A 23,148-nucleotide genomic window follows, 5' to 3' on the forward strand; every position below is an offset into this window, starting at 1 on the left:
GCTCCCTTGTTTGAGTTTTCTGTTTCTGGTCTACATCCTCAGCCTTTCCCCCTTCTCTCCAAGGTCTCACTATGTAGCCCAAGCTAGCCTCCTATCTTAGCTTTTCTTCAGTATTGAGATGAAAACTTTGAGTCACCATACTTGGCCTAGCAATTTGTCTAAAACTGTTTTATGTTCATTAGTCTCTGTTAATAATGTCTCTGAACTCCAGTTTTATGATTAAAAGGCTGAAAATCCACCTCAAACAATATTCCTTCAAGAAACATTTAGTCAAAAGTCAGAAACATAACTGAGTATGTAGTTTTAGGGTATGAAATGTAGTTGTTAATTACCTTTCCTGTTGTATCTTATGAAAGAGCTCCTCTAGGGAACTTTTACTGAAAGGATAACTGATTATGAAAGAACTATCTTTATCATTTAGAGTGGCACTGACATCTTTACAAAGCAAATTTACCTTAAAATAAACAAAAAGACAACGGGAAAGAGGACAGATGAAGACAAGATAAACTATGAACTGAGAATTGTACAATCCTAAATTTAGAGAAAAGGTTTCATGGAGCACAGGCTGACTTCAAATTTTTGGAGGATGGCCTTGAACCCTTGATTCTCCTGCTACCACATGCTGTTGGAGTTACAGGAGTCTACCACCACACCTGTTTTATGTCCAGACCTTGTGCATGGTGGATAGGCACTCTGCAGAGCCACATTTCCAGCCCTAATTTTAAATATGATTAAAAATTTCTATTAACAAATGTCTACACAGAAACAAACGAGCAATATTTGAGGTTAACTGATTATAACCTACTTTAGATCTTGCTGACAGTTTTTCTTTTTCCGAGGTGGCTTCTTCTTCTTCGGTTTATTTGCATTGGTATTATTTTGTTTATTGTTTACACCAAAATGGCCCGCAGAAATGTCACTTTGCAATAAGTTGACCAACAATGGGCTTGTTAATGTTACATCCTTATTGACTGGGAAGCCTGGATTTTGACCACAAGACATCTGGTTTCCATTGGGTGTACCACTGAATGGTGCATTGAAAGACATCGCATGGCCTGAGAAGTGGTTTCCTGAAGCACTGTTTCCCTGCATGGTCTGTACATGTGGGGCAACCATGTTGGCTTGTTGCATGCTAACATCAGGCATCATCTGAGACAAGTTGACATCACTGTTTGCTGTAGTAGCAGGATCACCATGCTGCTGGGCCATATGTGGGCTGGGCCCTGGTGGCCGCAGAACCTGCCCCTGAATCCCCATAACCTGAGATGGACTGTTGTTTACAGGCCCTTGCTGAGGCAGCATCTGTCCTGACATCTGTCCTGTAAATTGCACCATGTTTCCTTGCATGTTCGGAGTTGGTCCCCTCATTATCTGTGCTGGTCCCGGCATGACATTGGATTGGTTCTGAGTGTTAAATTGCTGCTTATTCCCCTGCATCTGATTGGTCATTATTTGCTCTATCATTGGGTTCTGCTGGAGCAAAACTTGCCCCTGAGGCCCCATCATCTGGTTATGTGGTGCCATCATTTGTTGGCCCTGCTGGGGAAGCATCTGCTTGGGTGGGGTCATCCTTTGGGGTGAAGGCCCAAGATTTTGGTTCTGAGGATTCACCATCATCTGGCTCTGTGGCATAAGCTGGGCCCTTGAAAGGATCATAGAGTTTTGAGGGTTCAAAGTTCCTTGTTGCTGGACCATTTGGCCCTGAGAGGGTACAATCTGTTGGTGCATGCCCATCAGCTGAGATGGTGGGCCCTGCTGTGGCTGGCCTTGCATGTTGCCCAGGGTCACCTGAGGAACTCCAGAGCTACCAGCCTGCTGGTTGTTTATGTTGCCATGAATTCCCATGAGGCTGGGTTGCATCATGTTTGGTGGCCCGTGAGACATCGGGTTTTGAGGAGGACCAGCTCCTTGACCACCTTAAGAAATAAAAACCAAGAATGAAAAATTATCATCATATTATTAAGATGCTCAAATTACCTTGAAAGATACTCATCATCCATGTACCTAATAACCAACATAAATGTGTTTGACACTCTTTCTGTGAGTATTTTAGACTCTGGAGGTATGATATAGAATGGGGTAACTGCTTTTATTTTCCATCATCATACAGCAGGAAAAACATATCTTTACTCTTATATAGTAACTTAAAGATAACATTAAAAAATAAAGTTTACTTTCAGATTAAATGAAGCATTACCACTGTTATAACAAAGCTTAACTATCTTATTGTGAATAAAAATTAACAAAAAATACCATTGGCTAGAAAATGAGCTTTATTATGACTAAGTGAGGGAAACAAAGAATGTACCAATGTCCTCTAGAAAAAAACTCAGAAGTACTATAAAGACATTTAAAAAATGCTTCTTGGGAAAGTAATTGTACCTTTCAAAAACTATGTGTGTGAAATCTGGATGCTGCACTTTAAAGAAGATAATATACAATATTTCCTAAGAAGAGGGTTCCTCTGAAGTAACTTAAAAATGACAAACTTCTGATGTGGAAGCTGTGAACAGGAGGATCCTAAAAGTTTAGTGATCCTACTCTGTGGCAGTCCCTCATGGACCACAGGGGACATGCTCTAAGTCCTCTTTAAACCAAAGGTACTGTCTTGGCCTGCTGCCTTGTTTGTTGTTGGGTCCTTGGAATTTTCCTATAGCTACCTGCTTTATTCCCAAATCTCACTGTAGTGCTGGAGACTACCTAGCATGTATTCTATTATACTCCCAATCTACCCAACCTGATTCACTGAGTAACCCTCCAGCTTACTGTTTGTTCTGTTGAAATGGAGCCTCACTATACAGCAGGTTGCTCTGAAACAATGTGATCCATCCTGCCTTTATCTGCACTACTGTGCTTGGCTTTAAAAAATCTCAGCTGGGCATAGTGGCTCATGCCTGTAATCCTAGCACCTGGAAGACTGAAGCCAGAACTGCCATAAGTTCAAGGCTAGCCTGGGTTACATAGTGAGATCTTATCTCAAAACACCAAAAAACCCCAATGAACCTAAGGCCTAAGGTATCTTACCTGCTGGGCAATAACTCTATTACTGTGCTATACATCCGTTGAGCTCATGCGATTTATTTTATCCTTGTCATTTTTGATCTATGTATGTACGTGTGCACAGCAGCTATAGGTAGGTAGCTGTCACAGTCATTCAGCTTTTATGTGGGTTCTTGGGATTCAAACTGTGGTTCTCATGCTTCTACAGCAAGCTCTTTACCAAATGAATTATGTCCTATCTCTGTTACTTATTTATCTATTTATTTGTCTGTGTCTGTCTATCTACCTACCTACCTATCTATATCTAACTTTAAATAGGCACTATTAAGTGGCAATCTAATGAAGTTACAAAGACAGTCCACGCTCTAGCTTGAGGGGTAAGCATAAACTGCCCATCCACTGTATTACAATTTCTCCTGAATTTCAGGAAGGCTTTCTTTCTTTCTTTTTCTTCTTTTTTTTTTTTTGGTTTTTTTTTTTTTTTTTTTTTTTTTTGGTTTTTTGAGACAGGGTTTCTCTGTGTAGCTTTGCACCTTTTCCTGAAACTCACTTGGTAGTCCAGGCTGGCCTCGAACTCACAGAGATCCGCCTGGCTCTGCCTCCCGAGTGCTGGGATTAAAGGTGTGCACCACCACCACCACCACCACCACCACCACCACCACCACCACCACCACCCCCAGCTCAGGAAGGCTTTCTAATCCAGCCTCATAAATTCAAACTTGAACTTCACAACCATTGTATATGTCATATGCAAGTATATAGTTATCCAAGCAATAATTATTTATTGAGTACTTTCAGTGCTGATTTAGTATCAATAAACAGGATAGGTAAGACCTTCGCTTCTTTAGAGCATAGTTAGCAAGAGACAAAATATAAAAAGACAACTTTTCAGTAAATATAAACACAAATAAAAACACAAAAATATAACAGGGTAATAAACTAGAAAATGGCAGAAAAGAGGATGCTGCTTTAGTCAGACTCAATGGAGAAATCAAAACAATAGGGAAACATGGAAGTCTTCATTTAAAAAGATAATAGCTGTGCCAGGGTGGAAGAATTATAAATTTAAAAAAAGAAATTCACTTTGATTCTATGTGTATGGGTGTTTTGCATATATATAACACATCTATGCTTGGTGCCTCACAGGCCAGAAGAGGAATTCAGATTCCCTGGCATTAGAGTGAGCCACCATTCAGATGCTGGGAAGCAAACCCTGGTCCTCTAGAAGAGCACCCAGGATTCTTAACCACTGAACCATTTCTCTGGCCCTAAGACTTATAAATTTTATACATTTTAAAATCTCCTATAAAACATTAACTTACATAACTCAGAAATGCAGTTTTATATTAGCAGATAGTAAAAAATCAAATAGTTTGTTCTACTCTTCTCTCATCTTTCAGGGGACAATAAGAACTTTTATTTATCAAGTCAAAATTTTTCTCATTCTTTCCTTTTTGAGACAGGATCTCTCTATGTAGTCCTGGCTGTTCTGGAACTATGTTGGTTAGGCTGGCCTTGAACTCAGAGATCCTCCCACCTTTGCCTCCCAAGTGCTAAGATTAAAGGCATGTGCCACCATGCCCAGTCTCATTCTTTTAAAAAACTTTAAAATTTTTATTTATGTGTATGTATCTGTGTAAATGCATACCACATGTGTATGAGTGCCCATGGAGCCAGAGGAGGGTATCAGATCTCTTGAAGCCAGAAGTGAAGGAGGTTGTGAGTCACTGATATAGATACTGAGAACTAAATGTAGGTTCTCTGGGAGTAGAAAGCCTTTTTAAACACTGAGTCATCACTCTAGCCCCTCATTCTTTTTTATTCCTTAAAAAATTAAATTTTTATCTATCTATCTATTTATTATTATTATTATTGTATGTGTGTGTAGGCATATATATGTCCATTGGCTAGGAAGGCCAGAATAAGCACTTTAACCTGCTAAGACATCTTGCAGGCCCTAGAATTTTTCTCATTCTTGAAGCAGTTTACAATGAACGTTGGAGTTCAGAAAAATTTAAGCTAACTTAGTCCAAACTACTTCAATGAGAAACAGCAAAAAATTACCTAGTTCCTAAGCAACCAGAAGAAACCCAGAAACGTGAAATTTGGGCTTACAAAACTGCTTCAAGGTGTACTTATTAGCCAATCCACTTTATGTTATTTCCTCTCCAAACTTTCTTTTATATATTATACTACTGGTACTGATTGAACTGGAAAAGTGCCACACTGCTTACCAGAATTTAGATATTCTGCATAAATGAAGCTAATATGTACTATCCATAGATTTTAAAAGTTGCAGATGTTCAAACATGCCATATATCCATGTAACTGTGAATTTATGGTTTCTTTTCCCAGAAATGCCTTTTGCCTGAGCAAGTTCTAATCCAAGGATCAGCAAATCAGGCCTATGGTTGGTTTGAAAACAGGCAAAGGATTTGGAACACTGTTGTCCTCACTGAGGAGAGCTGAATAGTTGCAATACAGACTAAATGACCTAAGCTATTTACCATTTAGTCCTTTATAGAAAGAAAAGGAAGTGTGTATTTGTGCGCACACGTGTGTTCATGCATGTGTATGACTCCTGCTCTAACTGGTTTCATTTCTTTCCTAAGGTGTTTCCTGGTTCTTGAAAAAAAATAATAACTTATTTTCCATATTTCCCAGAGATTATCTATATGTGAGAAATTAAAGGACTTGTTCATTTGTATACGTCTATTGTCTATCAAGGCATTTACCACATAATCAATGCTCAATAAATGTGGCTAATTAAATCAAAGTAAACAAACCTGCATGCTGGACATTTTGATTTGCTTGCAGTTGAAGGGCTCCTGAATTCCCAGGGGTGGTTGCTGTAGTGGAAGGCACCTGACCTTGCATAAAGTTCGGATTGGCCTGTCCTGCTGAGAAGCCAGGTGGGAGGCGTTTAGGCATTCCTTAATAGAAAACAATGAGTAAGGCAGTTACCTAGCAAATTTATACTCTTGCTGAGATATGGAATGAATAAGGAAGGATGAGCTGCATGAAGTTTCCACTGGCTTAGCTCTTTCTGTCACACTGGTAGGATCTTTAATAATAAGGTTGGGAAAGATGGTTAAAAAAATCAATACAATCCCTTACATGAGCATTGTCAAAATGAAAAAGAAATACTAAAAAATTTACACTTAAAACATGCCAAGGAAAAGATGGCAATCTGCTCCCTACATGTGATCTGAGGCCATCCCATAGCAAGGTTTGTGGGCTCACTTTCCTCTGTAATACAATGGACTCCCAATATTTATATACTGTAACACAGGCACCAAAGGACTATGCTGAATTCTCTCATGTTCAAATAAATTGATATGAAATACTATAAAAGAAAGAGTTGGGTCCTGATTAAGGATAGATGGGTGATATTTTTTTTTCCCTTTGAGGGAAATGGATGACAATCTTTGCAGAAAAATCCCCCTCCCCCACCAGTGTTGTGCTTATCTCTTTGGAAGAGACAAGAATTCACAGGAGCTTCAAAGTGAGGCTGTATTAAACTTATGCCTTTCTCTTGTAAGGTTTGCTGTGATTCTGATAGCTATGGTACCAAAAATCATGCTCTAATGTAATCTTACTCAAGTTTACATCCTTTAGGAAGGCCTAATTTCAGAAAACAAGTTTGCAGTAAAGAGAATCTCAGATCCACTCATGTGCATACCACAGGTCTTGATGTGGTGAGACCACCTAGGCAAGCATATCAACTGCTCTTTCATAGAGCAACAATACCTAAAAAGCTCTCTTAAAATTTATTAGGGCCAAATTTTCAATGCCCTGAAAAACTCTGTGTAGACAAATATACATTTGTCCTTCTGTTAGCAGCAACAAGTCCCCATTTTCATGCTTTTGTTGTAATTAAATCAGTAATCATCTCTGCAGAAGGGACTACCCAGATTCCACTGATCTAGGGCTAGATGCCCGGAATAGTGAAGTTTGGAGCAGAAACATTCTTACATTCCTAAAAGTGTTTTAGAATTAAAATATTAGAGCCTGTATTTCAGCAAAATCAAGTATAAGAGAGTGAAAGGACTGATGAGCGACTTAATTTTACCAGGAACCATGGAAGCATGCCTTTGTTATGCTGCATTGAAGATGCAAGGGTTTTTTCTGGGTAGGCAATGGGTGTCTTTTGGTGGAGGATATTCTTATCAAATGAGTTTTACTGACACTCTCTATGCCTTACTGAAAAGCTCCAAGCACAGTCATGTGCACTAGATCAATGATTAATAAGAATAAATAATAAACATGGAGATGAATAAGTTTTACTGTAATCGTTTTACCTCTCACACATTAAGCTCCATTGCTTTTTCTTCATACAAGAGGCACCTTACAAAATAAATAAATAAATCTCCTTTAGGTATAACTAGTGGAATTCCCTCTCTAAGGAGTAGGCATTGGCATTATAAAACTATAAAAGTAATGATTTTTGAACTTAGTCCCCTTTAATACTTTAATCAAACTTAACAAATACCATGCTTACTATTTTACTAACTAGGATTATCAAAATGGTAAGTAGAAGGGTATTTTCCCCAATAAAACCTTGTACTTATCTTTTCATTTTTGTTCAACTGTATAATCTTAATCCTTCAACAAATGAGAAGTTTAAATTATTAATAAAATACATGTTTGGTCTGGACATTTTAATTTACCAGTACAAGATTAAGCAAAAATAGTTTGAAACAAAGCAAAAATCTCTATTTTGAATTTCACCTGCATTTTTATCCAGAGAGCTAGCTTATATTTAACCAGTAAGATGTTACATGGTAATCAACATAAAAATACATCAAGTTAACTAAGTATCAAGTGTCATCACCATATCACAAAACCAAACAATTACATCCTTATTTCACTCCCGCCATTAACACTAAAACCTGACATTCTACTCAAATCTATCTCCAGCAAATTTACCAACACAAGCAGCTTCAGTGTTCCTCACCTCCTAGGCCTGGGTGTAAACTCTGTGGCCCCTGGTTTGGTGGCTGATGCTGCATCACCATGAAGTTAGGTGGCACATTTCCCTGTTGAACCATGGGACTCCGACCTGGAGAGCTGACAGGCTGCTGAAATCCCTGGGGAAGTGGGTTATTTTGAGGTGGCCTTGGTCCCATTTGCTGTTGAGTTTGGTTAACCGTTGGGGAGGATGCAGGGGATCCCTGCTGGAAGGAGGAGGGTGAGGAGGCAGGAGACTTGTTGGTGAGGTGGGGTTGTTGCAGGGGGGTTGGGACCCTGGAGGGCCCTCCCTGCAAACTCTTCATCTGAGGAGCTGTGAACTGGCCTGGGTTGCTCATTTGAGGAAAGTTTGTATGGGCTTGTGAGGCTTGCTGGCTGCCAAAGGGATAAGGAGGGGGAGGGTGAGAAGGTGTCTGTACCGTGGCTAAGGAAGGTCTTGCCTGAAGTTGTTGTTGCATTGGGCTAGGCAAGGGAGCCTTCTTCCACCCTTGATTTGCAGTCATTGTGCCCAAAGAGCCCTGGGCTGGCGGAGGCTGTAGGGCTCCAGAAGGCAACTGGTTCCAGCCTGGAGGAACAGGCACCTGAGTTGGAGCAGTAAACTGTGGACGAATCCCCTGTGGCTGTTGCTGCTGATGTTGCTGTGGAGGTCTTGTCTGCAACTGTTGCTGCTGCTGCTGTTGTTGTTGTTGTTGCTGCTGCTGCTGCTGCTGCTGCTGTTGCTGCTGCTGTTGCTGCAGCTGGGGAAAATTAGCTGGATTCATTTGCCTATTCACAGGAACAGGCTGCATTGGGTGATGTGCTGGAGGTAAAGATCCTGAGGGATGACTCTGTTGCTGTATATGGAGTCCAGAGAGAAGTGGATCCATTGCATCTGTTTAAAGATAGTGAACAATAATTAACCTATTACAACCCACATCATAGCACATTGGCGTGGATCTGCTGGTACCACTGATATTACCATGTTCTTGACTGAGTATGTTCTAAGAACAAACAGCATACCAACAGATATAAAGATGAATCTTGCCTTAAAGACAGCTTGTGGTTCAGTGGTGGTGAGACACACCAAACTTAAAATAGACAACACGATTTTCAAAATTGTATTCTGGGCAATTACTGTTAAAGGAAAACAAAATAAAATAGTCAACTAGGTTTGGGAAATGCTAGACCTAATGATTTCAGACAACTTTCTTCTTTACTGTAGGAAGCTTAGTGCTGCTAACATGTTAACTTATGAAACATTTACCAAATTTGTATGACTTCAAAATTCTGTCACGATATATCTTATAGAACTAGAAGGTATATGTGGTGGTTTGAATGAAAATGGCCCTCAAGGCTCAAAGGGAGTGGCACAATTAGGTATGTGGCCTTGTTGGTGGAAGGGTGTCACTGGGGGTGGGCTTTGAGGTTTCAAGTGCTCAACCAAGGCCCAGTGTCAGTCTCTCTTCCTGCTGCCTGCTGATCCAGATGTAGAATGCTCAGCTACTTCTCTAGCACCCTGTCTACCTGCCATGATGACAATGGACTAAACCACTGAACCTGTAAGCAAGCCCTAATTAAATGCCTTCCTTTATAGCAATTGCTGTGGTCATGGTGTCTCTTCAGAGCAATAGGAATCCTAAATAAGAATGTACTTCTTGTGAATATTGGGGCACAGATGATAAGAAAATAGTACATTCTGAGAAGAAATGTTGACATTTAGCTGTGAAAATTCATAGTAGATTTTGTAAAGAAGGTAAACACTAGAACTAAGTGGTTAGAAATTTAGCATCAGTGACTAAATCTCAATGATATCTGTAAGTAGTTCCAGCCTCTTTAAATCCCAATGAGTGTAAGTGGAAGTCACTACCTGAATGAGAAGCAGGGCGAGGAGTCCTGGGCTGCAGTTCTGGATTGGGGCCTGGTGCCATCATGGAAGATGACATGTTCCCACCCTGGGGCATCATAACAGTGGCAGGGCTCGTCATCCTTATTAATCCTAGAAGAAAAAAAAGTATCTACGTATGTTGGCACATTGTGTGTGTGTGTGTGTGTGTGTGTGTGTGTGTGTGTGTGTGTGTGTGTGTGTGTGTGTGGTGTTTGTTTTTTGAGATGAGATCTTACTCTAATGACCAGACTGGTCTGCAACTCATGGTAATTGCTTCTGGAAGGGCTGAGATTACAGGTGAGCCACCACACTCGGCTTACAATTTTTATTTTTGGTGACATATTTTAGAAATTCTGAAAGTTATAAAAAACTTTCTTTTAATGACTTTTTAGATTTTAAAATTTTATGTCTATGAATGTTTTGCCTACATGTATATATGTGTGCACCACACATATGCCTGGTATTTGCCTGCATGTACACGTGTGTGCACTACATGCCTGGTGTTTGTGGAGACCAGAAGAGGTGTTGGATCTCCTGGAACTAGAGTTATAGATGGTTGTAAGACAGGGTCTCATTCTATAGCCTTGGCTGGCCTAGAACTTGCTTTATAGACCAGGCTGGCCTCAAACTCAATAGAGATCCACCTGCTTGCCTTCTAAGTGCTAGGGTTAAAGGCATACACCACATCTAGCCCTTTTTCTCAATTCTTAAGTCAAACTCTTAGATCATTAATTTTCCATTGATGTTCACCACTGATACCTGAGAGCTTTCCTTCCAACTTCTTTAATGGACATATTTCACAAAATTTGATTGATATATAATATCCCCACCCTAAAATTCTAAACACTTCTCAATTTCCATCTGATTATCCTTTAAAATCATAAGGCATTTAGAATATATTTCTAAATTTTAAAAAATATGGGGTATTTTGATTATATATTATTTATTTTGCCAGTCACTTAAGTACACTATAGCTAGACATAGAATCTATAGGATATTTATTGTTCCATAGTATTTACTAAAACTTGCTTTTAAAAACATCTATAGTCAACTCATATAAATACTCCATTTATTCTTGAAAAGATTAAGAACTCTGGAATTAGGATTACATATTTTCTATACATATTCATTCAAATAAAGCTTTTTTTTTTTTTTTTGAGATAATCTATGTACCCATGACTGACTGGCCTTGAACTCACAGAGATCCACCTACTTCCTAAGCACTGAAATTAAAGATATATGCTACCAGGCCTGGCTCATTATATAAAACTTTTCATCACGTCATTCAAACTTTCTTTATACTTATTATTTTTTGTAAGTTTGATTCATCACTTACTAACGGATGTTAAAATCTCCAAGACTTGGCATCTCAGTGTTATTTTTATATATTCAGAGGCTAGGTTATTAGGTATGCAAAAATTTAGCAATTTTTTTTTTGATGAATTTTTTTTCTGTTATATAGAGTGGCCTTTTTCATTCGCATGATTTTTATCTTTTATTATTGTTACTTGTGGTACGAGGGATGGAACTCAAGTCTATATATGCTAGACAAGCATTCCAGTACCAAGCTACATGTGTAACTCTTTTACATTTTGTGATAGAGTATAAACTGCTCCAGCATGTTTTCAATTTGGTATGTAGTCCACCTAGGCCTTGAGCTTAAGGTCCTCCTAAGCAGGTACTATACAGGCAGAATGACAGGCAAATACCACCATGCCCAGATTGTTTGTATACATACATACACACAGACACACACAGACACACTATATATATATATATATTGTTTTCCTTTCTTTTTTGAGACAGGGTCTCATTATGTATTCCTTGCTGTCCTGGAACTTGCTTTGTAGACCAGGCTAACTTCAAACTCATGGAGACGCACCTGCCTGTCTCAGCTTCCCCAGTGCAAGGATTAAAGGCATGTACCACCATGTACAGTTTTATCCTTTTCATCTTAGCATCTGTCTTGTCTGATTAAAAAAAAATTATCCTTTTTCTTGTTAGTATTTACCTGGCTTAATCTTATTTTGGACTTAGAATTTTATGTGTTCTTATATTTTCTACAATTCTCCAAACAGTACAGACTAAATCTGAGATTATTATTCTAAGTAATACTTCCATATTATTAGTGTTCCCAATCTAGTTACCCTTACTGTCAGCTTCTGCCTGGTATATCCTGATTTATCATTCATTCTATGGCTTATATTTACATTATTTTTCTCCCTATGCTGTACTGTCCTATTTTCCCTAAATTTTACTGGATTTTTTCATCGTACCTTTCCTTTCTATCAATCTAAACAACATCTGATCATCATTACTATTAAGCAGTCTTGCATAGGTTTTCCAATCAGGAGCTCACCATTCCTTCTTAGACCTTATTTCTTCCATGTTAGATTCAACTTTCTTCTTCCTAAAGTACATCCTTTAGCAGTTCAATTAGCAAAGGTGTGTTAAAGATAGATAAATGGTTTGTTTTGTTTTGTTTTGTTTTTTGCCAAAGGACAAACTTTATTGGGCTCATGAGCCAAACTTTCTCTTACAGTTTTGGTTCCATGCAACCACCCAGTCCAGCAGGCAGCAAGACCCACTTTGCACCCAGCAGGGGGCATCTCTTCAGATATTGGAGGGTTTGCCAATGTGCTGGCGGCCACAACCTCCAAAGGGATGCTCCAAAGGACTTATGGCCGCACCCCATATACACGGCCAGCAGTTCTTTGCCTTTTACTCGTGGTATGCACAGCTTGCCTTTAAAGATAGGTTTGTCAATTCTATCTCCACTGGCCACCATACCAACAACAGCTTTGTTGGTCTAGAAAATGACCTTTTTGGACCCTGAAGACAAGTTCACTTGGGTCCTGGTTTCAGGGTTGTAGGAGATAACTGTTATATAGTTCCCAGGAGGTAGTGCCAGCTTGCCTGTTCCCAGGCTTCTCCAGAAAACACACAATAGTACTCTCAGGCATGGTGCCCACAGGCAAAACATTGCCAATATTGAGGTGGACCTTCTTGTCACAATACAGGCTGCCTGGTGTGGATGCCCTCTGTGGCGATGCTTCTTCAATCAGTAGTGATCACGAAAGACAACTTTCACAAGAGGAGTGCTGTGGACAAGGTCACGAATGATCTTTGCGGTGCCCTTAATAGAGCCGTGCTGCTCAGCAAAGTCCACAGTGTGCAAGCATGAGGCACAAGGAACCAGGGCCTTTCCTCTGCCCTCTGTCTTCAGCCCATGGCAGCAGGGCTGCGGGCAAGCACAGCTGGCAATGCTCTTGTCTCTTTGAAAATGTTTTGTTCTACTTCTCTCGACAGCACAACTAGGTTTAGAATTCTAGGCTCCAAATGATTTCCTTAGCATTTTGGAAATACTCTGTTCTAAGATTCTGGCTTCCAATGTTCCAGTTGAGAAATCAGCTGTGAATCTGACAGTCTTTCCTTTGTAAGCAATGGCACTTTTCCGGTGTGTGTGCATGGAGGAGGGGGGTACCTTTACCATTCTGTTTTCCATGTTCTGTATGTTTGCAGTATGGTTTAGATGTGGATTTATCTGTGATGCTCAGCATTTCTGGTCTTCTGATATGAAGGAATTGTGTCATTTTGAAAAATCAGTTCTGGAAATTTTTCAGGTATTCTTTAATGCTTGTCCCTCAGTTTCTTCATCTTCTGGAACTCTTTAACATGGTAAACTTTCTCATCTTATCCTTCAAGTCTCTTGACTGCTTTCATATTTCCATTATTTCTCTCTCCTGCATTCTGGGTGATTTCTTCAAATTCTCCTTCAAGTCCAGCTATTTCTAATTTGCTGACTAAATCATTCATTTGCTACCTTTAAATTTTGTACAAGTCCGGTTTCCCTTCCAAACATATTTATACTGTTAATTTTTTTTTTCACCCAAGACAGGGTTTCTCTGTGTAACAGTCCTGGTTGTCTTGGAGCTTGCTTTGTAGACCAGGCTGGCATAGAACTCACAGAGATTAGCCTGCCTCTGCCTCCCAAGTGCTGGGAGAAAAGGTGTACACCACCACCACATAGCCTATTAATATCTTTTTTATTATTGTTTTCTTAATTTTAAACACGCTGATATTCCTATTACCTAAAATTTCAAAAAATGGAAGTTTAACCCTAAAATTCATTAATTTAGCACACACTTGTTTATTATAATAAGTTTTAACTGAGAGTCCATAATGGCCTGGGCTGAGAATGTGCTCCTCCATAGCATCAGTGGTTTACCAGTCTAGAACCACTTAATATTAATGACAGGTTAGCTGTTCCAGGCCATTTTATTAACATACGTTCAACATGCAAATGATTAGAGAAGACGTTCCCCAAACCACCATCCTAAAAGAGAGCCCATGTCAAGAAAGGCAAATATCCATGTACTCCCTGTGTCAAAGGTAACTAACATTTTTAGAATCTACCTTTCACTGAAAAATCTGTCTTCCTGAAGGATTTTGAATTCTAACTGCATTCTTCATGCAGCCTTCCTGGCAACCCAAATCACTTGGCTCTGCAGATTCTCCACCATTTTTTATGTTGTGTCCCTTCTTCCTTCCCCCCTTTAAAGATATGGTCTTAATATGTGACGCAGACAAGTCCTGACATGGTCCTGACTGTTGAGATTATAAAGTCTTGTGCTTCGACACTATTTAAATTTTTCATTTTTAACTGATTGTTCTCTGAGCTCACTTGCTTGTTTAAAATCTCAGCTATGCATTACATGTTGTACCTTATGTAGAACTTTTAGGAGTTTTCTAGTTAGAAAACACAACCAGATAAAGAGTTTTCTGTTAAAACTAGATCTACTTCTGTGGAATCCCACATTTTCAAAGATAGCAATTAGAATACTCTCATGACTGGAGGAATCAGATGAGGATATGGGATTTGGTCTCTTTGACTAATCCCCTCAAAATAACCAACTCAGCCAGCTTAATTTGAGAAACATGGAAATAAATAAAAGCTACTTCTGTTAAAATAAAAAAAAAGAATATTCTCATAAAACAGGTATGGTAGTGCACACTTGAAACCCCAACACTCAGAAGACAAAGGCAGAAAGATAGCTGCAAGTTCAAGGCTAGCCTGCTCTACATAGCAAGTCTCAGGTTAGTGAGAGCTATACAGTGAGAATCTGACTAAAAACAAGACAAGCAACAAGAGAACACTCTCATGCTATGAAGAACAGATCTTCTTGGCTCACAATGAGCTTCTTGTTTCCAGTACACACTGACTATCTGCTCAGTAGTAACATGTTAACATGCATTTCTGGTACTACGTGGGAATTTGAACTAGATCTGTGGTTCTCACTGCCAATAATATCCAGGGGATATTGAGTCAAACCTAGAGATGTCTTTAGTTGGCACAGTTAGAAGAAAGAGATGCACAGTGGTAAAAGCCCAGGATGGTACTACATATACCCCTATGTACAAGATAGCTACTCACAGTAAAGAACCACTGGCCCCAAATACCAACAGCCAAGAATAAAAACCTTTGATTAAATGATCATTATGCTATACCCAAAAATCTTGGGATTCTCTAACGGCATGAAAAAAAGGGGCTATAAATTTAGGTTTGGTTGCTTTCTATTGTCAATGCTAAGAGAAAAAAGTAGTGCTAAGATTAATTGATAAATTAAGACGTTCTAGATACATAATCCTAAAGTTACTTACTATTGTTTCAGAGGAAATGTAAGGTTTCTTTCCCTAGGAAGATTTCTCTACTTAATTTAACCTACTATTAAACTTCATTTGCATCCATTAAGGTCCAATAGACATGTAAGAAAAGGAATCTTAAAATACAGTTGGTGTAAAGAAATACCTGGAGGTTAAAATGTCATGGTGACTACAGGTCATCACTAATTAGTCCTGGTACTCTGTGTCATAAATGATCACAATCACTATCTTCCATTCAATACCAATTTAACCTGATTTCATTAGCTTCAAGGTTTTCTGTGTGCTATTGAACTTATGGCACTGTAACACTAGCCAGATACTAGATGTTGGAATCAGTGTGCTGGCTGGCCTCAGTTTAACAAGAATCTTGATAATTCAAGACTTGATGGGATCTCTAACATTGTTTCCAGGATATAATTAAAGATATTTATGGCCACCTAAGACCAGAAGATATTGGTGCCTGTGGGCAGGAGTTGAGATACGAACCAGACCCTCTGGCTTTCGTGCCAGGTCTTCTCACCTCTGCACTGACATGGATGGTGGCCAGGCTCTTCCTGCTGCACCTCCCACCTTCACTTTTTAGCAATGGCAACAAGACCACCTATGACTTTTTTTTTGTTTTTGAGACAGAGTCTCTATTCATAGCCTTGGCTGGTCTGTAACTCATGCTGTAGACCAGGCTGTCCTCAAACTCACAGAGATCTACCTGCCTCTGCCTCCCAAGTGCTGGGATTAAAGGCATGTGCCACCACCACCCGGTCATCTATGACTTATTATCAAGCTATCTTAACACTTGCTCAGAGCTGTATGGGGGACCAGGTCTATATATAACTCACCAGGTTAGATGTTTACTATTAATTATATGACACTTTACATCAGTCCAACAGCACAGACCTTGACAGATGAATAAAACAGTGAGGGCTGTGAATACAGATGGAGTTTAACAGTAGACAGCTGATAAGCAACAGTAGATGCATGTGTGAGGAAATTAAGGAACGCTTGCTTTAGGAGAGTGCTCATCTACTATTAAGCATATGCTCCAATGATTGCAGGTCTTATGACATTTTTAAAAATAAAGATGAAATATACTTACTATATTTCAGGGAAATAAAAATATATATTTCACTGAAATATAGTAAATAGCTTGAGGTAAGCAGAAAATGCACAGGTAGTATAAAAACCCAATTCCAATTCTATGCCAAGTTCTTTGTTTTTTAATTTTGGTATTTTGAGATAGGGTCTCTCTAGATAGCCCTGGTTATCCTGAAACTCGCTACATAGATCAGGCTGGCCTCAAACTCACTGAGATCTACCTGTCTTTGCCTCCCAAGTGCTGGAATTAAAGGCAAGCACCATTATGCCTGGTTATGCCAAGTTTTTGCTTACAGTTCAGAACAGCAGTTTATAAATGGGGTTCCTCCATTTTCCTACATTAAAAAAAAAGATGTCCTTTGTGTGTATGAATGTTTTGTTTGTGTACATGTCTGTGCATCAAGTGTGTGTCCGGTGCCTGTGGAAGTCAGAAGAGGGCATAAGATCCCCTAAAACTGGAGTTACAGACAACTGCAAGCCACCATGTGGTTGCTGAGAACCAAACCCAGTATCTCTGCAAGAACAAGTGCTCTTAACCACTGAGACACCCCTCCTGCAGTCCCTCCTGCTGCATTTCTTTTAAACAATACTATGGTCGTCAGGGATGGAGCAACTGACTCCATCAGGCTCAGTAGGAGCCTCAGGCTCCTACTCTCCTTCAACCATGCAGCTGTGACTTTCCATTTTATCTGAACAGACTCCTGAAGCTTCAAAGGTTTCAAGCCACCGGTACAGTGAAAAGACCACTGATCTGAAGTGAGGATATCTGGAATATTAGTTCACTGCTACTCGACCTGGGACAAATCGTTTCCTTTCCATGAATCCAGCTTTAAAAGTGAGAGCCAACTTAATTCTAATGTCTTGTGAATCACAGAATATCGAGTTTCATCTCTGAAGGAGAAATTTCAGGATTACTAGAGAAGGAGTGAACTATTTGCACCTCTTGTAAATTCTTCCCTCCCCCTTGAGACATGCGATCATTCTGCCTTAGGCTCTTGAGTGATGAGACAGCACAGACATGTCCACCACTTCTAGCCAATCTCAAGTCTAAATACATAAAAACACATTATTCCACAGACATGAAGATTCCACATAAGACACAAGAACTCTGCTTATAGATCCTCAGACTCAGAGAAAGTACAAGGTGGAAAGCCACATTCTCTACTATACTGTAAACACTTTGTAGAAAATGTTTTACTTGTTTCTATTTCCAACACTTAACATAGGTCCTGTCATACACAAGGTACTTAATAAATGCTTACTCCATGACTTAAGTGTTCATCAGATTTTAAGTCAAATACTGTAGAGACCATTGCCTTATACTTTGAAATTATAACCTTCCTGAGATTAATTCCAGTCTCACTTTCCTGACTGAGTCAATAAGTGGTTATACCTTAAGAAATCAAGCCCATGCCTGGTGAGGAGCACACCTTTAATCCTTGTACTTGAGAGGTAGAGGCAGGCAGATCTCTGTGAATTCAAGGCCAGCCTGGTCTACAAAGTGAGTTCTAGGATAGCCAGAGCTACACAGAGAAACCCTCTCAAAAGACAAAAAACAAACGGAGAGAGAGAGAGAGAGAGAGAGAGAGAGAGAGAGAGAGAGAGAGAGAGAGAGAGAGAGAGAGAGAGAGAGAGAGAGAAAGAGAAATATCAAGCCCAAAGAAGGAAAGTGGTAAAATGTCACACAAGTGAGTAGGGGGCCTCACCTGGACCACTTGCCATGGGAAATCCTGCCTCCATCCTAACAGAATTTCCAGATGCCATGGGTCCATTCATTCTCACATCTTGGCTCCGGTTCTGACCCAAAGCCAGGTTGATAGCACCTTCCCCTGAAAACGACAGTAAAATTAAAAATGGAAACAGTCAGAGTAAAATGCACGTTCTGTTTAAAGTCAGTTACAGAAGAACTATTTTTTTCTGTTTTTGAAGAATTAATATTAAGTTTACTACTACAAAAAGGAATAGCTCAGTATTACAATCCTGACCTTAACTGCTCATTATATAGCCTAGACTGACTCTAAATTCATGACTTTCCAGTCTCTACCTCCAGAATGCTGGAATTACAGGAAACTAAAATCCTAGCCTATGCAGATTGTTGCACCCAAGCATGCACAAGGAGAGCATGATCAGTTCTCACATCATTAATGAAGTTGTTTAGTGTCAGAGGGCTTCAAAGACTGAATATTTATTTTTAACTAGACCACAAATTGTATGTGGGCTTGGAGGGATGGAGGGAAGGAAGAAGAGAGGAAGAAACTGTCAGAAACTCAAAATTCTTCATTTCCCTCTGAGAGTTTATAATCAGAAGATAAGAGATATGAAATTTAATGGGGAAAGGAGGCAGGGTAGTATGGGGACACTGTTATACTTAGGTGTAGAGACTCTATAGCACTTGTGAGAAAATCACCAATTTTCTTTCAATAACTGCACTGTAAAAGGGTTTCCAGGTGTTGAGGATGTAATTCAGTTGGCAGAGTCCTTGCCCAGTATGCCCAGAGCACTGGGTTCTGTTCCCAGCACTGCACAAACCTAGTGTGGCAGAACATGCCTGTTACCCCAGCACCCCAGAGGTAGAAGGAGGAAGACGGAAGCTCAAGGCTGTACTCAGCTACATGGTGTGGTGGAGGCCATGGCTACACAAGCTCCTATTTCAAAAACAAAACATCAAACAACAAAATGATCCCTACAGGTTTGTGGTGGAGATGTCATGTAATAACAAGTAGAGAAGTCTCTTCTAAGTACCTCTGTGATACAAGATAAGACCAACATGTAAATAGGTTTGTAACAGGCAATGGCAGGGATTGAATCCAGGGCCTTCCGCATGGTAAGCATGTGTTGCACCTGATATATTACATCTTCTGCACTGTTGTGGTTTTTTTTTGTTGTTGTTTGTTGTTTTGTTTTGTTCTAGCAATCCACCTGGCTCAGCCTCTTGAGTGCTCAGAATTATGGGTGTGCGCTACTTAGCTCTGCTTCCCAAGCAGAAGAGTTCTTGAAATAACATCAAGTAATATCACTTGTTTAAAAGTTCTCCACTGCCAGGAGGCTAGGGAAATACCTCAGTTGGTAAAGTGATTGCTCAGGACCTGAATTTAGTTCCTAACACCCATTTAAAAGACCCTGGCATGGCACTGTGGACCACACCTGTAATCTCAACACGGGGGAGGCAGAGACAGGAGGATCAGACCAGTTAGCCTGACCTAATTGGCAAGTCCTGGGTCCAAGTGAAAGACTTTGTCTCAAAAACACAAGGTAGAGCCAGTGAGATAGCTCAGAGGATAAAGACGCTTTCAAGCCTGATGACTTGAATTTTATCCCCAGGACCCACATGATGGAGCAAGATAACTGCCCTGCCTCCCATGGGTTGTCTACATGTGTACACACACACAATAAAAATTATTTGTAAAAAGAAACTCTTGTATACTTGTCCACAGTTGATATTTACATCAATTATAGATATAATTCACATCAATCATAGAGTTGTCCTTCTTATTAAGATCATGGATTCATTTGAGTTTATAACAGTAAGGAGCGTATTTTATTTATAATTATATACCAGGTGCTAAAGTAATGCTATTATATCCTTTCCTTGCTTTCATCCAACTTGTTTATTAAAGACACTAATGTGTACTAGGCAATTCAGAAATACAACAGTGAACCAAACCAGACATGATCCCTTTCCTACTAGAGCTTACAGTACATGGAGGAATAAACAGTAACCAAATACCTGCCTTAAGGGAAGTGGGAGATAGATGATCTGAGAGAAAGGAACTTTTGTTAGAGCATAGTAACAGACTCTGAGTCAGCCAGAGACTTAAGGCTGCAAGAACTAACTTGAAGAACAGGAATGGTATGAGACAGTACTCCATATACAGAAGGCAACAGTGCAGAAGATCTGTGGCAGAAGGGAACTGTGTGTTCAAAAAACCACATGAAAACTGGAGACTGGAAACAGAGCTCTCAGGGGTGGGGCTGGGGTGGAATTTAACTAGCGTAAGTCTACATGAGGAAGGTAGCTGTCAGACTATGCAAGCCCTATGGTCATGGTAGAGAATTTGGCCTATAGACTGTGAACAGCAGCAAACAACAGAAGGGCTTTAAGCTGGATATTATGTGTGTACTAGGTTGAGCATATTTACATTCAAGAGGGTCACTCCATTGATAAACACTTGTAAAAGAACCATTCCAGACTCCCTAATCTGCTACATAAACAAAGGAAATATTAATGTTATTCAGTAAAGGAAAGCAATTAAGATGAGATATTCTTCAAAAGGACAAATCAGTTCCTCAAACCAAAGTTTGAGACTGAAGGCCAAAGAGCCAAAGAAATGATGCTTCAGGCTGCAGTAATACCTCAATGCTTCTTTATTCTAAGGTACTGCAACATGAAGCACAGCTGCTTGAGAGTCTCAAACATAAGAGCAGAGGAATAGACAGAGCAGCATCAGAAACTATGCTGGCTACCACTGTTACTTTATTTTGGTTCAGATGGGCGCACGGAAAAGTAAAGGACCTTCAATCTGAACGGAGAGAATCCCCAGATCCCGAAGCTGCTGGTTGTTGCTCTGAGCCAGGATCCGTAACCGCTCCGCTGCTTCCCGGGGGATGTTGAATGTGACACGCACACTGTTCCAGGGCTCCACTTTCTGCACCTTTAGCTTGCTGGATTCTTGGTCATGAAGGAAAGAGAATAACATGATCAATTTTGTAGGCACTAGAGGATGTGCAACTAAAAAACAAAACAAAAATCCCTACTTTAGGTAAGAGTAGAGCTCCCACTGAAGCACAACACTGGACCTACATTCCACAGGTAATGTTTTTCTTCCTTTAGGACAGAAAAACATCGGCAGTCTGCAATTCTGAAACTGACACACACTTCCAGACGTATTTTTAGGAATACACAAAAGCTAACTAATTTATGGGGAAAGTATGTGTACACGTGCTAAGGAGTGAAGTTAACCGAATATCATATACAAAAATTAACTGAAAATGGAACAAACACTTAAATGTAGACCTAAAAGTCTTAGGAGAAAATATGTGGCAAACTTTCACCACCTTGGATTTGGCAGTGATTTCTTGGATAAAGCAGCAAAGGGGCAAGCAACAAAAGGAACAGGAATACTGGACTTCTTAAGGTTCCGTGTACCCAAAACCACTATCAAGCAGCTAGATATCGTATCACATAAGGATGGCTATTATAAACATAGAATACAGCAAATGTTGGTAATGATAGGGAAAAATTGGGGACCCCTGTGCACTAATGGTACAATCTGCTAAGAGAATTATATGGTAAGAAGTTTTAAAAAAAATTATATGATGTAACACTTTTTTAATTCTAGATATCCAGCCCAAAGGCTTGAAAGCAGGATATGGAAGAGTATATACATGTTCACGGCATTATTCATAACAGCTAAACCATGGAAATAATCCAAGTGCCCAGCAACAGATAAACATTAGTAAGTAAAATGTGGTATATATAGACATTCTGTGGACTATTCAGCCTGAAATGGGAAGGAAAGCCCATCATATGCTACAACATGGACAAATGATGAGACTACTATGCTAAATTAAATAAAGCAGTCATAAAGAGACAAGCACTACATGATTCTGGTTATATGAGGTAGGTAATAGTTAAAATCATAGGAAAGGGGCTGGAGAGATGGCTCAGTGGTTTAGAGAGCTGGCTGCTCTTCCAGAGGACCTAGGTTCAATTCCCAACAATCACACAGTTCCCAACTAGCTATAGCTCTAGTTCCAGCAGATCTGATACACTCTTCTGGCCTCTGTGGGCACTGCATGCATGTGAGGTACTTATATACATGCAGGAAAAATACCCATATGCATAATTAAATAAATGTAATTTTTTTAAATAAAAAAATCATAGGAAGTACAAGGTACTTATTAAGGGCTAGAATAGGAAAGGAATGGGGAATTATTATATGATAGGTATAGATTTTATTTTATTTTTTTCCCCCGAGACAGGGTTTCTCTGTGTAGCTTTGCGCCTTTCCTGGAACTAACTTGGTAGCCCAGGCTGGCCTTGAATTCACAGAGATCCACCTGGCTCTGCCTCCTGAGTGCTGGGATTAAAGGTGTGCGCCACCACCGCCCATCTTAGATTTTAATTTTATAAGATAAGAATTACAGAAATGGAGCCAGACAGTGGTGGCGCACGCCTTTAGTCCCAGCACTCGGGAGGCAGAGGAGGGTAGATCTCTGTGAGTTTGAAGCCAGCCTGGGCTATGGAGTGAGTTCCAGCAAAGGTGCAAAGCTACACAGAGAAACCCTGTCTCAAAAAACAAAAACAAAAACAACAAAAAAATTATAAAAATGGCTGCTAGTGATTGTTGTAAAATACTTTAATTGTATTTAAGTACCATTGAACCATATACAAAAAAATTATAAAAATGGCTGCTGCCGGGCGGTGGTGACGCACACCTTTAATCCCAGCACTCGGGAGGCAGAGGCAGGCGGATTGGATCTCTGTGAGTTTGAGGCCAGCCTGGGCTACCAAGTGAGTTCCAGGAAAGGCGCAAAGCTACACAGAGAAACCCTGT

The 23,148-nt window shown here is 39.8% G+C and overlaps 1 protein-coding gene and 1 pseudogene across 11 annotated transcripts in view; both read right to left on the reverse strand.

The window, feature by feature from the left end:
* The window catches only part of Ncoa6 (nuclear receptor coactivator 6), an 86,949-nt gene that overhangs the window by 27,685 nt on the left and 36,116 nt on the right, over positions 1–23,148 (reverse strand). For 8 of the 11 annotated variants that reach the window (XR_013050892.1, XM_076570964.1, XM_076570971.1 and 5 more), the window contains 6 exons: positions 21,105–21,260; positions 18,298–18,420; positions 9,818–9,946; positions 7,958–8,842; positions 5,787–5,933; positions 806–1,916 (listed from right to left, as the gene is read on the reverse strand). Coding sequence is in view for 10 of the 11 variants with exons in the window: in XM_076570964.1 (XP_076427079.1) it covers positions 806–1,916; positions 5,787–5,933; positions 7,958–8,842; positions 9,818–9,946; positions 18,298–18,420; positions 21,105–21,260 (2,551 nt within the window). In the remaining variant the exon portion in view is untranslated. The remainder of the gene's footprint in view (positions 1–805; positions 1,917–5,786; positions 5,934–7,957; positions 8,843–9,817; positions 9,947–18,297; positions 18,421–21,104; positions 21,261–23,148) is intronic. The other 3 variants (XM_076570968.1, XM_076570967.1, XM_076570970.1) reach the window with 3 other exon arrangements.
* On the reverse strand, positions 12,137–13,340 carry LOC102923344 (large ribosomal subunit protein uL2 pseudogene; annotated as a pseudogene).

The sequence above is a fragment of the Peromyscus maniculatus genome, chromosome 4 (genome assembly GCF_049852395.1).
Source record: "Peromyscus maniculatus bairdii isolate BWxNUB_F1_BW_parent chromosome 4, HU_Pman_BW_mat_3.1, whole genome shotgun sequence".
NCBI lineage: Eukaryota > Metazoa > Chordata > Mammalia > Rodentia > Cricetidae > Peromyscus > Peromyscus maniculatus.